This window comes from Cupressus sempervirens, chromosome 5, assembly GCF_028749045.1.
Source record: "Cupressus sempervirens isolate cs-2001-9-10 chromosome 5, ASM2874904v1, whole genome shotgun sequence".
Lineage (NCBI taxonomy): Eukaryota > Viridiplantae > Streptophyta > Pinopsida > Cupressales > Cupressaceae > Cupressus > Cupressus sempervirens.
Genome location: NC_143122.1, coordinates 546,561,268 through 546,579,414, shown reverse-complemented (window position 1 = coordinate 546,579,414; position 18,147 = coordinate 546,561,268). Strand labels below are relative to the sequence as shown.

Here is an 18,147-nt window from a genome sequence, read left to right as displayed (position 1 = left end):
AAAATGAATAAGCTAGTCTTTGTGCATTACAACCTATGCATTAGGACTAGGGAGATTTTGGATAGTGACACCTCTCTGATTACTCTAGAGGAGGTTGATCTAGAGTTTGAGTGGATCAGTGAGGCTACTGATCTTGTCTTTGATGATGAGGACCTAGAATGGGTTGACGAGGCAAACAGAGAGGCTAAGGCCATGGCTATGGCAGCAGAGGACCAGAGCACTACAGTCGTTCCTAGTGGCACCTCACAGGCACTGGTAAAGACTACAGTTGATCCTAAAGGCACCTCACAGGTTGATGCTATGGCTAATTGGTCATCCAGGACCTACCTTAGACGCCTTGCTAAGAGGCATTTTATAGATTATACTGAGCCTGAGGTTGAGGTTGGGGATGAGGATAAGGATGAGGATGAGGACTAGGAGCAATAGCTATAGTCTTGTTTTAACTTTTTGTTTAACTTAACATATGATCAGAATTTGGAACATTTGATGATGACTATTGATGTGTTGGATTTCATGGATTTGATATACATTTTTATGAGTTTCATGGATTTATCTTATAAACGTATGTTTTACATTTCTATTTCCTTCAACTACTATTTATTATTTAGCAATTTACTTTTGTACTTATGTAATCAATGTATGTTTAACTTTTAAGTATGTGCGTTGTGATCAAATTACCTTCTATTTCATGATGTTATTGTATCTTTAAGCTTTATTCAATAACGGGTGCATGGAATGTTCTTTAAATCCTTAAAAAATCTCAAAATTTCAAGGTTTTTTCACTTTGCCAAGTCCAAGCGGGTCACGAGTCAAGTTACCCTTGCCGAATCCGAGCCGGGTCCGAGTCACATTACTTTAGTCTGTACAAGATTTTTTTTTTAAAAATTATATATACATAAAAATATGTTGCAGCAAATAAGTTCATACACAAGCTACAGCAAATCAAAATGCATATGCAATCATATAAATTTTTTCACTTTATTTGTTACATCCATGCCTGCCAATTTTGCATATAGGGGCTATAATTGTCTTTCTACTTAAATTAGGCTATAGGTATAGCCAAAAGTTGATGCCGCACTTGAATTCTCCTCACAATTACAAAACTATTGCAAACAATCTAAAAAATAGTTATAGGCTACAGGTATAGAAAAACTATTGCAAACAATTTGACACAACTATGCCTATGCATGTATGCCTACGTTTTTCCTTTTTCCTTTTTGCTAAACAAGTCTTTTTTAATTGTCGATGCCATTTGCCCTGCTGAGCCTGTGGATTAAAAACAAATGTCAAAAACGAAACGATAATAAATGGCAATCACTGCAGATGATACAAACGTCGTTTTCGTTGTTGAGCTTGCATTTTTATATCGGCCCTCAGGTATAAAAAATGAAAAAATGAAGTCTATAGACAATAGAAAATACACAGTTGACTTTAGTGTTTAGGTTTACCGTCAAATCAACTTCGGGTCAAACTTGAAATCCACGGCAATTTTGGGTCAAACACGAAATCCACATCACCAAAAATTCAATTCAAACAATAAAGTTTGTTTAAAAGCAGACATTCATGTCCAAGTCACCTGAAAAATTAAAAGTCAATCAAATTCGTTGATCATTCGACCAAGGTCCCACCCAACGCTTTTCCAACAAATTTATCAAGAAAAAGACAAATTTGACTCAAATTCGAACCGAATTCAAATGAGGACCAAATCAACTACTGAATTTGGAGGTCAATCTACGAATACGGTAACTTAGACTAGATGCATACAATTCAAAGAAAAGTGTGAATGGAATAGTGGTGATTGAAGAAAGCTTATCTCCTCTCAAGAAGTCCACAGATTTCTTCCTTCACCTATGCAAAATTAATCTCACAAAAAAATGTTTTGACAATCTAGGCACAAAACATTTCTCCTATAATGAGTCAAGTAGGTGCCAATCTAACTGCAACATTGCCGTTGGTAAACTAATCAAGCAAAATTAATATTTAAGTAGAATGGAAAGCATTCCCTTCATACTCATGCATCGTGTCCACAACATTGAATCAAAAATTCCCTGGTGAAAGCAATGCTCGCTGCAGCAATAAGGCTACAGGTGGCCCTTCGATAATGCTTCAATGATATCTTTCTGCAATGTTGGATGGACTAATGCTCTCTTCGTTTATAGATCTCACTTCTGCCAACATGCTACCATTCCGTGAGATGATGGATGTTGAACTATGTTAGTTGTTAGAGAAACCTTCCAAGTTTATAATGCAGCTTAAATCTTCAATCTTACACAAATGTCTAATAGAAAACACGTGATTAGTCACTTAAATCCCAAAATCAAAGCAAAGTAGGAGATATCTTAGCAGTAGGAGCAAAGGTGCATCAAAGCTGATTGGAAAAGGATTTTGAGACCCTTCAAAGCCCATTTACACTTGTCCAATATGCAGGTGTTCCTTGCCTTGCATTAATTTGGCTAACAAAAGCAATTGTAAATCCACAATTTTGTGCGACACAATGAATTTCTTTTTACATCTCCCTCTCCTCAGTGACAACCCTTCATGCTGGCAGGTCCTCTGTTGAATCTTTCAAAAGTATGAATCTTGACAAGGATATTGTGGCATGGATAACATCGTCTAATATTTCAGCTGTGTGCAAACTAAGAGATTTTCTTGCTCCGAGAAGGGAATTATAAAACATTTTGACCAAAGTGGGAGTAACGAATTTAATAACAGAGCAAATTAAAATCTGAACCTAACCATGAATTGATTACAGTCACATATAGCTTAAACACATGATCCTTTCATTTGTGGAGTGCTACGTTAAGGTAAGGCCATTAAAGATGGCATAGATGAAAGGACGAAAGGCCAAGATGGTACTTACAGTGATGCTGAGAAGAATGCACATAGAAATTTTGTTGAAATAGCAAACAACTTAATCAGAAATAGTCCAAATACTATGCATCCATATATATAGTTACTCCTTGTGGGCTACCTCTGCCACTCTGATGTCACGTTGTATTTCATCTATCTCACTCTGGAATACAGTGTGCTCTAGTCAAGAAACAATATATTTACATATCATTACAAGTCAGCCATAATAAGTCATCACCCACAGCTATGGTGTATGGAAAGTTAGTCTTCCACAACACTGTCAGTTGCTCTGATATCCTATTAGAAATATGGGCACAGTTAAATGGAAGCTTGAATAATATTATATAAAATAATCATGCTTCATATTTTTCTTTCATATAGATAACATATATATAGGAGTTGCATTTCCTAATTTATAGGATACCACTCTATAACAACTCTCTCATATTTGTGAGTTGTTTTAACAACTCACAAACAAACATCTATTTTATTTTAATAATAAGTCGTTGCCCCAGAAACTTAATATTATTGTACATAATTCTACTTTAAATTATATTCATGTGAACACTACCACTTTGCTCAAAATGAAATCATACATGCTGATTAAGTCCTGAAAGAGGTTCTAAAGCAACAAAGTTCAAAAATCACTAAAGATGTTTCCTTAATCTTATAAGCAATTTGTACAACAACCGCCTTATAAAAATGTTTCTTATTTATTTCATTTGACTTTCAACTCTCGCTCTGCCTTTCATGTAAATGATATTTTTTTTTGTGGGATACACACATAGAACCTTAATTATAGGACTTTTAACTCTAATACCCTTGTTGAGGATCCACGGCTAAAGATTTGCTAACAATTATGGTAAATAACAAATGAGGATATATGTTTGGCCAGATAGAGTGAGCAATGAACTTTTCAAACAAAAAAAATCAAGAAGGATGTGTAAGTAGAATTGCTTGTATCATTCATTCTAGTCAACACTTAATGATGGAGCCTTCTCAGTTTACATCAACTTCAAAAAATAATACAAAGCATAAAAAACTTTATCATCTGCAGCCACATCATAGGATATGATTTATACCAAGGATAGATTTCAACAACCCACATGTGACTAGTTTAACCAGAAAGCACGTTGACTAAGAACTACACTTGATTGACAACAAGTGTTCATAAAAAAAAAATTACATCATTTGCTGCCATTTAAGTTCATTTATTTATACCAGTTATCGTAAGCTATAACCAACAGAAGGTTTAGTATTCAGGTTTAGCTAATATCGTAGTTTGCATACGTAACAAAATAGCAAATGGATCAAATGATTCCATTTCAAACCAAACTATCATCATGAAATTAAAAATGAAAAATTAGCTATATTTTGACAAGGATGCACTTCAAAAGAACCAAACAAAATTTTAAAATACAGTCAATTGAACAATCTAAAAAGTTGTCCTCTTTTATAACACATAGAAGACAATCCATGTAGATAACATCCTAAATCAAACAGATAATAATCTTAAGTATTGCCTATCAATTTAAACTACTTGTTAAACATTTTCATAGGTTATTAGAGAAGACACTTTCAGATCCTGTACAAAAACTAAAACAAGCATATTTAGTTACAAGAATTTTACTAACAATGAGTCAACTGATTTGAGCTGAAGGAATCGCAGTTGATACTGTCAAATGCTTACCAGGTAGCTGCTAAAATTCAATTTTAAAAGGCGCTTTACCCCGCAAATCATTCACAACAATAATTATCAAAACAAACTAAAAGAACTGAAAGGCACTATCCCAACAATATTTACATTCTTGTAAACACCTACAAACATAGATTTCTAAAATGTAGAACACGCATATATATGCAGCTTATCTTTGTAAAAACATACTTCAGAAAATAGCAAATTATGCTTTTGAACTTGAGGCCCAAAAAAAACTGTCTTTTATGGGAACACTCCTGATAAATAAATCTTGCAAACAAGTTCAGATTGGAATTACTGTAAAATGCATTAGTTTAGCAGAAGGTGCAAAGATCAGACATACCGCTAGATGTACGATAGGCAAAGATGTTGGCATTAGTTTTGCTGCTCGAAGCTCTGGGCACTTTGCCCTGTCAAAGCCTACTACCTCTCCCCAGCCAAAGTATTCATAGTTATCAGCATCACCCACTGAAGAAAAACGAGCAACAGCATGAGGCCGAGGTGGTGAGGGTGTATGTCCAATCAAGTCAACAGGCACCGCCACTTGTCCAGATGAATATTCTTTCCCATCCAAGCCCTCTTTAACTTCCTCCAAAACACTGCGTTTGAAAAGATGCCCATGGCCAATCGGATAATGAAAGTCCACCCCCCAGTTGATAGAAAAATAAACTTAGCTGCAAAGTCCAGCTTATTGCTGCATCTAAAGATGTTCATCCATGAAAAGCAAACACATACAAGGCACTCTGACCATAGCTAGCCTATCACTTATTGCATACAGCACAATAGAATGTGACAGCACAAACTAGATTAGATTTTCTCATTAGATTTTCTCACACCCTGTGCACTACAATTTAATAACTAAATAGACCATTCTGCCTGCAATACCTTAGCTAGCTGGATCACAATAAATATATAAAACCAGGTCCAGAATTATTGGCTCCATTGACCAAAATTATCAAAACTAAAGCTTTACATGTCTGAGTCAAGGAGAGGAAGGAAATGTAGATATGCGCTCAAGAACAACAAACAAACTACAGCTAGACTATTTCTTAAGTAATTAAATTTTGTATTATAGAATAGTATGTTGTTAAGCAGACTGTATATTGAATAATTTATTTCAAAAGATCCCTGCCTATTAAGGCAGAATATAAGTACACAAAACAATTGAAATCATCTTTAAATGTTCTTTTGGCAGTAAAAGTTGGTGCACAATAGCCAAGTTACATTGACGACCAGCTAGGAAAATGGTGCACATAGAGGATTAGACAACTGATTCTAGGATCCCTCCTCCCAGCAAACATGGGGCACTCGGTACTCACAAACCAAAGATCTATAATAAGCACTTGTTCAGTTCTTGAGTGTTTTTCTCACCACTGGAGATGTTTGAATTGCCCTGACATGCATCCTCCAAGTATCATGTACTTGTGTACATCATTTGTGGGATCTTTTCAACCGAAAAGATGTGGCACAGAAAAGCAAAAAGAACAAATATTGCTAGAATCAGCAAGGCAGTGACCCTGGCATATGATGAAGATCGCATTCTTGAGAAGGATTCAAAGCTCAAAAGGGCAAAAGAAGTATAAATTAAGAAAACATCACTGGCCATGCCTTATGTCTGGCCTACAAATCCCATTCTATAGCGCTGACATCAACCCCAACCCTAGTAAGCACATTACTAGCAAACAAGCACATGCTAAGAGAGAGGATGGGGCTATTTTGTCATAGGTTTTGCACATCAATAAGTTTTGGCTTCTTGCCTCAACACAAGGAGTCTCACTCAATGACAATAAGATAAGCAGGAGTAAATGCACTCGCAGCAGGCACAGTTTTTAAGAGCAAATAAATAAAAGAAATAAATGTTTGATAGTCACAGAAGAATTAGTAATCTCTGTGCTTAAAGGGATCCAATCATTATGGAAAAATGGATTCAAACAACTGTGTCATCCATTTTCAGCTTTGATTGCACCCATCATCAAACTCTCCATAACTAAAAATTCAAGTCCAATGACGATGAATTGAGTATCTTCATTATATGAGAAGGATGAGTTAAACATCTTTAGAACTATCCAAGTTGAGTTCAAAGCGGCCATCACATGCATTAGTTGTGATGGTGCCCTAAAATTCCAAATTTTAGGCATCCATTTGAGCATACTTTGTTAGTATCAGCATCCATGATTAGAAGTATGAAGATGTATATTCTTGTTCCCTACTGATGTTAAAGACTTAAGAGAGAAGTCAAAATATTGCGAGCCGAGAATGAGCATGTGAATGCAGTCCATTTCAGCAATGCATTTGAAGATGATGATGATTATGTTTACATGCTGATGGAGTTGTGTAAAGATGGAGAGCTCCTTGGTCAAATACTGAAGTCAAAAGGATAAAGTCGCTAAAAAGCATCAGATTAATGTTATAGGATTATATGACCATGTGAGAAACAATAATTGTATCACTGCTGAAGCCATATTGATATCAGACATCATTACATTTATAATAAGGATCAGATCAAGAATGTGTTCATAAAGATAGAACTAACAGTCTAGAAAACCAGAGGATGCCTGAGAAAGTCATTTTGATGGATGTCTCACTATACATACCAGAAATGAAAATATACTACCATCTGCTTCAGTATTCTGGAAATCATCAACAGTATTGAGGAATCTACTTTGCTACATACACCTTGCTTATTCTAAAGGAGAGAGGAGATAAGAGATGCTTGTTCATTTCTAATACAAGTCATCAAGTCTGCAATGGAAAGCCTCCAGACTCCCTTTATATATCACTGGTAAATCTCCTTCAGTGTCATTGGCTCTAGACTACCTAGTATTGACCAGAAGTTGATATGCTTGTTCTGATGCTGAAAAGAATGTAATAAGATCACCTCACAAAATCATGACTAATGATTGCTATAGATGGAACAGATTACAACCATCATTCGCAATATATTCCAAACATGATTACATCTATAAGCAGACAGGTGGGAGAAAAATTCATAAATCAAGGCTAGAGTATGAATCTTATGAAAATGATAATCACTTGCTATGTTTGAACAGTGTCATTTGTCTTATTTGGACTGAGACCCAACACCAAAAGGAAGAAGATTTTGTTAAATTGATTCCCATATCCTATCTACTCCAGTGATTGTAGATATCGATAATGATTGTGCTATTAATAATTTCAGTCTGAATCGAAAACATCTAAGTTTTGATTCTGTGCATGGACCACTTCTCGTTTAGGCAAGAATTCTAAAGCTGTTGAAGATGAGACTGCAAGGATATCATACGATTCAGTTCTCAAGTCCAAGAATCCATCAAAAACTCCACCTATGAAGAGCTGTCAAATATCAAATTTGAACCAAATTTAAAATTTGCAAATGCGATCAGATGTACATTCTGCACTTTCAGAGGGATATACACGCATTAATCAGAACATGAGCACATACAGAAGCCAATACCCGAGGTCAAGAAAGAAAGATAATAATGCGTTGCTGGAAAACTTTAGACATTTTATCATGCCACCCAGATATCGTGTGCATAAGTTCATTCTTCATCTGGTTGAAGCTGCAGACGATTCGGAACATTCGAAGAATATGCATATGGAATTGTCTGTTCTGTCGAAGGGCTTCCAAAATCACAATCCCCGCTTGAAGCCTTCATACGCAATGATCAGATATCTTACATCAGGGATTCGATGCCAAGATTTAAACGCAGGCCAAGTCTTTCATTTTGGTTCGATAGTAACTGCTCCTTTGTGTTTATTGCAGGTGATCAAGCGGGGACTTGAAGTGTGGATTTCCATTTGCAGGATTATGAGTGAATCGATATTGAGCATTTGAAGGTCTATGTGATTTAAGATGGGGAGGAGTGTCACCAAGGTGTAGATGTGAGAATTAATATTGCATGGATGATTCACTGCCTGAGCAACCGTTTCATTTGCAGGAAGTTATATTAAGACATTATAAATTCATAATACATTTACATTAGTAAGTAGTTGAAGTTAGGTGCCGTGAAGGGATGCAATCATTTCTTATCCACCTTTTCATGATGTATAAATATGAAGGCAAAAATACAATACGGGGGATATTCAGATACAATTTCAAAAAACCTTACCTATTCATACTATTCTGCACTCTTGATATATTTATTGTTTTATAGGCGAAGATAAAAAATTTTGAACTAAGCCTGTGGATTGTGGATTATTGAATGTATTCATATGCGATTTCGGAATTGAAATGCATTGGATGGATCATCCGTAAGGAGTGTCTATGGCACAACTTTTATTTCGTAAGCGTATATATTTTATTTATTTGCATTGGAGTTTTAAATTATTATTAAGTTGTGTCCTTTATAAATATTTTTATTTATTTTCTATCAACATTTAAAATTTGGATAAGTGGATTGGGTCATTATTGAATTTTAACTTTGATAAACATAAATATTGTGAAATATTTAATTGTTTCCGTAATTATGTCTAGTTTGTCTCCATATCGCAGGAGTTAAACTGCATCCTAGACTAGTTTAAAATTGCGTTCATATAATTGATCTGTCACGTCTAAATTATTAAAATTGTTTATCGTTTAAGTATATTGAACTTTATAAAGTTGTACATTTCAACTTATAATATTGACTATGCTTGCCTGTTTAATTAAGCACTGGTCTTTATATTACTCTTGATTCATAATCCATATGCTGGCAATAATTTCATGTCTTTCTTTTGAAGAATTAATATATTCATTTGTTGCAATCATCTATGATAATTACTTTTATTTAAAACATTCATATTTGCAAGTTTTAAGTTTTCTGTAATTCTTACCATTAGGAAAACTTTCAATACATTTGTGTTCTAATCAATCTGCTATAAGCGTCTCGGATCTAAGTGTTTTGTCCAGGATCAAGTACACCCGCCTTGGTTTTGCAGAACCAAAAGCGCAAGGGATTTGGATCGCATCAATCAATCCCATCAAGTTGGCCATTACTGGTTGGATATCCCAACATCAAGCAGGCAAGGCTTGTAGGATTCCAATCTGCAGTTTTAGGAACCAACAAGTTGAATGCATCAACTGATGACATCACACTGATTTGCAATCTAAGAAAGCCCCCGATAATCTAAACTTCTATTTCAAATTGCTTGGTAAGCTGTTAGATCTGTATTTATTTCATTACTGTGAAAGATTTCAAATGACAAAAGATTCTGATGCTCCTTACTAGAATGCAAGAGAAATTTCCCTCATAATATAAAAATACTAAGCAATTACTGGAAATCGTGGTCAAAAGGCCTACAAATTGAGATTCAAAGTGTACTTGTGCACTCCTTGTTGTGTCAACAAGTTGAAGAATGTTGTCATTGATGTCAACATGTCTATCATAAGATTATAATAGGTTTATGATCAAGTTTGGATGTTCATTGCTATAGATGAATGTTTTTTATGTTGCTTCACCAATAACAGAGGCTGACTCAGATGAGTTGCTCGTGAATGTTACTGAGGATGAGGAGTAGCACATCTCATGGGATGTTTTAGAGGTTGTCTAGATGATGCATGCAAAGCTTCAGATGCTGATATGATGACTTGAGTACTTATGCATCTTGGAGAAAGACTGGTTATTTCATTGTCTGACAGTATAATAGAGTCAAAGAGTTGCAAAGTTTGAGTTCGCACAAGAACATGTGAAAATTTCATTGGTCACGCAGTTGGGAATGTGTAAAGGACATAGCAATGTGTCTACCACTCAAAGGATTTGTGATATTGATAAACTGCAAGGCAGATACACGTATATTGGTAAAGGAGTTAAAAGTGTACTTTAGAGAGCAAGAATTACTGACAAATTTGTAAAGGATGATGAATTTCTTTAAGCTTTAATGATACCTTAGGATGATCTAGCATTATATGTCTGATCTGTTGGCACTCTAAATTGTTACATTGATCAAGGTGACCAAGTTCAATGTATTTAAGAAAAGTTCTTGTTCTGGGCTGACATGTTAAAAGAAGTTCATAAAACGGCTTATGAGAGATCAGTAAAATATTTTACAGCTGTGGTTAAATTTTTGGAAAGCGCGCAATGATTCTGATGGTTGATTTTGGTGCTAAGAGATGGATATTTGCAAATTAGGTTTTGGGACTCGTCGACCTACTTATAGATTAATATGATGAAGAAGGGTTTGAATTTTTATGTTGCACAGAAGATATTTTTGTTGCAGATGCTTGGGGTTTGTTTTTCAGATCTGTTGAAAGTTGAGTTGCTTGTCTGCATCTGGCAGAAAGAATTGCAACAAGAGATCTGACTGTACTAAGGGGACTGAACCACGTATAGTAAGATGCTAATTACAGTTCATTTCATGTAACAGATTGTAGTTTGTAAGTCAGTGAGACTTCCTTGGGTGGCTGCCTTAGGTGATTGAGTAGTGTGGGCAGTGTGCCTGAGGGCTTATGCATTCCCCTTATTGTAATAATCTACACTTCAAAGTCTAACAAGGTGGAGGACTTGTTGCTTAATGATTTATGTGAACATGCTTTAGTTTATGCATAACAGTAACAAAGCATAAGGCTTTACTGCTTTAAGGGGTTTTGGGAGCAACTAATTAACACCCCCCCCCCCCTCAATTGCTTGCTCAATAATGCAGCATCAGACTCTGTTGATATTTGATAGCTTCAGTCGGATAAACCTATTAAATATGTGTTCTTTATATTTGAGATATAAGGTTATTGTTATATGAGAAAAAATAATAATATATATATATATATATAATTAAATTTGTTATTATATTAATTATCTAATTAATGAATAGACATGTCCCCTGAAGGGACATGTCTATTCATGGCCTATTCTCTATATAAAAATCTAAGAGCATGTTGCATTTGAAACACACATACCCAACAACGGCAGTGCTATTAAATTTGCAACGATCTAAGAAAATCAACATGGTATCAGAGCCAAACTGCAAATGTAAGAAAGAGTCGAAAAGACAGATATTATACCTCCAAGGGAAGCACATATGGATCAGTCTAAAAGGATTAAAGATTAACGATATCGCAAAACATACAAACAAGGTGGTTTGAACATTTACTGGCATCGATAATCAAATCACTAGTTGGAAGTTTCAAACACCTTCCTCCTTTTTCAATTCATCCCTGCAATACAACAGGAAAGATGGGAAGTACATTGTGGTCAAGTACAAGGAGAATTCTTTAAATCTCTGCAGCGATCATGTCAACAACGATATTGAACCAAATTCCAGTAGCCTATATGCTTGTGATGTTATCGCATCCCAGAAAGGACGCATTGAAAGGAGGGATTTGGTGAAACAATTTATGATTTGGCATTTTCTATGTCCAATAATTTTAGATCATTTCTGACCTACAAAAATTTTTCTAAACAATTTGCATGTCTTCCTCTCTTTCAAACATGTCAAGGTCCTCCACCTTATAATGAGATATCAACACTTGGTTGCTCACGAATTTTCAAATAGATGTCGACATAGACTTGCGGGCAAATAACCAATGGTAAAGATCACTAAGCCAACTATGCAATAAAATATATATTATAAGGGAATGACCGTATGAAGGCAGGCATAGAAGGACATGAATCAAATGCCAGTGGGACACATGGCATTGGTTATTGATTAAAAGGAAAATACAAAGACGTGATATCGGGCAGTCCCACCACAGACCAAGCACAATGGGCACCAAAAGGATGATAGGAGAAAATATATGTTAAAAGGGAGAAAGTATTAAGGAGAACCCCAATCGAACAAAGAGGAGAAAGGGCAAATAAATTGCAAAGATTATAAATAGTACACATCATCATAGCCCAAACGATGTACAATATATACCTTGATTATAACATTAGCCACTACCTGCGATACAATTGGTATCAAAAATAGAAGAGTATGAGTGATTCTTTGAAATCAACCCACTAATATATGGAAAGACAAATTGAATATAAGCCACGTTCCCACGTGGACTCAATGGAGCAAAGGCAAATATTAAAAGCAATACAAAGGATGAATGAAATCTGTTGTCTAGAAAGTAAATAAATAATCTCAATAGGGAACGCACCTGGGTTTGGTAAGGTCAAGACCCCCTAGGCAACTTTTCCACATCGACCGAGTGTTAAAGTTGTGTTTTACACCGGTTCCTATCTTATGATATAATAAAGATTATACTGTAGGTATTAAGGTATGCTTTATTACTAATTTATAAATATTCCTTTTAAAGTTTAAATAAATATTATATGGGATATATAATTTAGAATATGTAGCAATGAATTATATATATATAAAGGGTAAGTGTGAATATGTTTATAGTTAAGTAAATACATAATATTTTAAATTATATATATTTTCTATATCTAAAAGGAGCTTTATACAAGTGCAGATGAAATCTTTGTATTTGAGAATAGGGAGTCTGAATGAGATATTATAGTTGAATATATATATACATTTATCTATGTTATTGGAATGATCTTATTATTATGCAGAATTATTTATTGTTCTTAAATATTATATTTGTCTCTTTCTTATTTTTTCAATACACTATAAGAGTTATTTGCCTTGATCTTTTCTAAGAATGGTACTGCAGGAAAAGGGAGATCGCTTTCAGACTCAGAGGGAGTCTGGCACTTCATTAGAGGCAACATTGGATGTGTAAGTTGGAAGATATATGTTCAGAGGGACTCTGACACATATGTCTAAAGGAGCGGATAAAAGATATGTTTCAATTGATCCTTGAAGATCTTATATCAAATTGAAAGGGAGTATGACACTTCATCAAAGGAAACTTTGGTTGAGGAGCTCATATGATTGATTTTCAGAGGGAGTTTGAAAGTCTATGTGTATGACCATATGATCTAATAGGCCTACCCCCTGTGTACATCATGAGGAAGTGACAACTTCCAAATGATGTCACTTGTATTTGCAGAAGTTGTTGTAAGGTGACGATCTTACAATAACTTGTATTATGAGATCAAACAAATTGAGTATATAGTAAATGTCTTGCCATCTCAACATTCTGGAAGGCCATTACTCAAAGAGTATTTAGTGAATATCATTGATATTCTAGGAGGCCAATAATCTTGATATCAGATGTGATATCAAACCTTATTTTGAGTATTTGGTGAACATCATTAATATTCTGGGAGGCCAATACTTTTGATATCAGACGTGATATCAAACCATATTTTGGGTATTTGGTGAATATCATCGATATTTTGGGAGGCCAATACTCTTGATATCCGATGTGATATCAAACCTTATTCTGAGTACTTGGTGAATATTGTTAATATTCTGGGAGAACTATACTCTTGCTATCAAATGTGATATCAAAACCTTTTTAAGTACTTGGTGAATCTCACGTGTTGATATTTTGAAAGACCAATACTCATGACATCGAATGCGATATCAAATGGTGGAAATCTTCTGAGATATCAAATGAGATATCCTTAAAATTGTTATTTGTAATATTATGTTGAAGTAAATATTTATTCTTATGTTGTTATCCTTCTATGCTAAAAGGGAGTGTTGATGTTTGATAGCTTCAGTCGGATAAACCTATTATGTATGTGTTCTTTATATTTGAGATATAAGGTTATTGTTATAAGAGAAAAATTAATATAATATAATATATGTGTGTGTGTGATTAAATTTGTTATTATACTAATAATCGGATTAATGAATAGACATGTCCTATGAAGGGACATGTCTATTCATGGCCTATTCTCTATATATAAATCTAAGAGGATGTTGCATTTGGAACACACATACCCAACAACGGCAGTGCTATTGCATTTGCAAAAATCTGAGATAATCAACAGACTCCTTTGACATTATATACTAAAACAGCATATTCATAATAAATAATAATCATCAGTTAGCCAAAGTGATACAAGAGCATTTGGGTCACACAAAAAGAATTCATGATTTTTAATGAAAGGCACTAGCATATTACATCATTCTGCTGTTCCATAGCAATCACAAAATATATATAGAAACCATGTCACATAACTGCTACAGAAAACTACTTGCAACAGTTTTCTCACACTACTTGAATTTTTCTTATTTTGCATATGGCGAAAATTCTGAAAACTGCAAAGTTTAATGGCAGTATAAACTTAAAAGGTGCATTTGCTGTTTTGCTTTTCAATGTTTTTAATTATTTGGATTTGTAATAAATCCTTTTGTGCTAAATTAAGGTCCAAGACAAAGAAGTTATACTTCTGAAACCAAGTTAAAATGCCTAGGAATCAGACCTTTCTTGAAGAAGAGTAATGCCCAACTACTCCTAACCACTCAATGTGGAAGCAATTGATCAAGTTGACATTTCTTGATGAACAGTGGGTGCAAACAGCAGGCCTACTTTCACATTGGAAATGACAACCAGAATTAAACTGCCTAGAAGAGATCTGCAGACCTTTTTGACAAGAAACCCAAGCACAAGAGGGTTTACATTCATCTGCAACTTTTCTCATCTTCTCTATATAATAACAGACATATGGGGCAGATCATCTCCAAGGTCAAGAATTTGCAATATAAGTACTCAAAAGATGGATTTGGAACACTAAATGATCACCCCCTCATCAATGCTTGAAAGCTCTACCCATTTTGTTGTAGCAACTTTGTAAGATGTATTATGCGTCAACAAATTCACAAAAAACCATTGTTGCACCAGCTGAGTTGTTGGTTCAAACTGACCTTTCTCCTTCAAACATAACATCCAATCCTGTGTTACAAGCGTGGTTGTCATTACACCAAAGATCAACCTGTCGATGCCCGATACAACCACTAGAATTTAGAATCCACAGGAGGTGTTCAAACCATGTCGTGAATCCCATGAAGATTGCTGTTACACTGCCCCCCCCCACCCCCCCATGTCAGTTGTCACAAGCCCACGTCACTCACGGAGGATATTCGAGCATGTGACCAAGCTCTGATACCACTTATTACAAGTCTAGTTGTCATTGCACCAACGAGATTGACTTGTTGGTGGTGGATACAACTACTAGACTTATAGAATCCATAGGAGGCAACTTAGCCATGTCCTGAATCCCACAAGGGACATTGGCACACTGCCAACAAACTAAGGATGCATCTGTTGCTAGTTTTAGCTGAGGGGCTAGTAGATCATAAAATTTTAGATGTTGGAAGAAGCTAATGTAGGAGCCACAAAACTTATAATAGTTTGGTTCATATAACAACAATTTTAGAGATAATAACCAAAACAACAATAATCAAAGATCTAGTTGTGAAAATAACTCGCAAGCTAGGGGATGAAGAGACCACAACAAATATAGAAGTAATATAGTGTGTTGCAGAACTGATAGTGTTGTTGAATAGACAAATCAAGAGATGCACCTAATTGTAGAGTTCCCTCATAGGAGATATTTAATAGTGCCCAGTGCATGGGAAGAAGAAATGCTAAGAGAAATCAACTTCGCACGAACACATTACTCAAAGGAAATACCTACTTTCTTGTATTGTAGAGAAATTTTGATGCCTTGGATTCTTTTGACACATTATTGGAGAAGACCACAGTTCTAAATGGCTGGCTTGTGTTTAGAGGTTGTACTTATTACATTTTGTCAATTTTACGATCACTGCAAATGCATTAGCACTACCTGTACGTTATGTGCTTTTCAAAAGCAGCAATCTCTCTTATTTATATTGTTGATGAGACATGGAGAGACATGTCCCTACATGGGACATGTCTATTCATTAACATATACTCTTTTAATTAATATAATGACATTTATAAATATTTATATAGTATTTCTTTAATCTTATTATATTAATTTCTCTATCATGATAATAATTAGATATATAAATTTGTATCTTATATATAATGAATATATATATACAATAGTATTTTCTCATAGGTTTATCCGGTTGAAGCTACCAAACATCAACACTCCCTCTTAGCTAGGGAGGATAAACACAAGATATAATACTACCTCAACATAAAATCAGGAATGGCAAGTTTTAAGGATATCTTTGATCAAAAGATATCCACCATTTTGATATCATCTCATGATATCAAGAGTAATAGTCTCCTGAATGTCAAGTCACATGACATTCACCAAGTACTCTGAATAATGGCCTCTTGAATGTTAAGATGCATCAAGTACTATAAGTAATGACCTCCTAAACATCAAGTCACGTGATATTCACCAAGTACTATGAGTAATGGCCTACTGGACATCAAGTGGCATGACATTCACCAAATACTCAAGTGTTCATAACGTATCTGCACACGTATCCTCAAGAATACTTACCATATGAACATTCATGGTCTGTTTAAGGAACTTAATCCACCATGCAAGATGTAATTAATCATGATCTGCTTAGGCATCATCTAAGTCACAAGGTTCGAATTCAAGTTCGAGTTCGACAACAATAAAATTCGGATAAAGTTCGACAAGGCTAAAAAGTTCGGGAAAAAATTCGACAATAAATTCGCCTCAAGTAAATATTTAAAAATAATAATATATCTAATAATTTATCAAATTAGTTTATCTATTATTTTCGAAAGAGAAAAGATGTTAAATTAATTATAATTCACAAATTTTAAAAAATTAATATTTAAATTTTTATCAAAACATTTAGACTTTTAGTAAATATATTTAATTTAAAAACACATTTTAAAAATCCATTTAATTTTTTTTATAAAATTTGTTTTAAAAACAAATTAATATTTAAACTTTTTATTAACATTTTAGGAAATATCTTATTTAAAAACACATTTTAAAAACATATTTTTATTTTTTTATAGAATTAGAAATAATGTAAAACAAGATCATTTTATGTTTTCCATCGAATATCAAGAGTCCACTTTTATTCCGCGCCATTGTATTTCCCAGTTTGAATAGAGTTTTGAGGACTTTCAGGAGTTCACATCGTTGCGTGAAATCCATTAACATGGGGCCACGTTTTTGGGTGGTGATTAAATCCCTTAGCCAAGTGACAGGTGATATATCGCAGCGTTTTTCAACAAGCCCTAGCCGGACATTGCATTTTCATTGATGACTAAATCCAGTAAAAGTGCGGGTGGATTTTTTTTAGAAATATCAATGCGCTTTTTGAACGCGAATTTAATAGCGAATTTGATCGAACTTTTTCTTAACATTGAATATTCGATGAATTTCGAACTTCATGTTTGATGTTCACCGAATCCTGTGACATAGGGCATCATAAGATATCCATCATAATAGAGATAATCATTTGGAAGTCATTAGTGCCTCATGATGTGCACAGAGCACAAATAGTCATGAAATAACACTCGTGAATCATAGTCCTCTAACTGCTACAATTTCTTGATCACTAAAGAATCCATCTCAACATAGTCTACTCCCTCTAAATCAATACAACCAAGACCATCAAAAGTTGACTGAAGTATATACTCTATCTACTCCCTCTCTTTTCAAGGTTGCCTCTAATGAAGTGCCACAATAAACAAATAAATGTAATACTCAAAGATTACTAATTTATGCCCTGTAAGTCAAAGATAACTTTATTGTGTTATTAATATCAATATGTCTTATTTCTCTAACACTCTAACATCGTATAAAATTCTTATTGCTATCTCTATTCAACATCTTTCACTCTTGTTATTGCAAGTC

The 18,147-nt window shown here is 34.5% G+C and overlaps 1 protein-coding gene across 15 annotated transcripts in view; it reads right to left on the bottom strand.

The window, feature by feature from the left end:
* The window catches only part of LOC149557104 (uncharacterized), a 128,306-nt gene that overhangs the window by 69,314 nt on the left and 40,845 nt on the right, over positions 1-18,147 (bottom strand). For all 15 annotated transcript variants that reach the window (XM_089831796.1, XM_089831793.1, XM_089831789.1 and 12 more), the window contains exon 11: positions 4,890-5,145. In XM_089831796.1, coding sequence (XP_089687922.1) covers positions 4,890-5,145 — 256 coding nt within the window. The remainder of the gene's footprint in view (positions 1-4,889; positions 5,146-18,147) is intronic.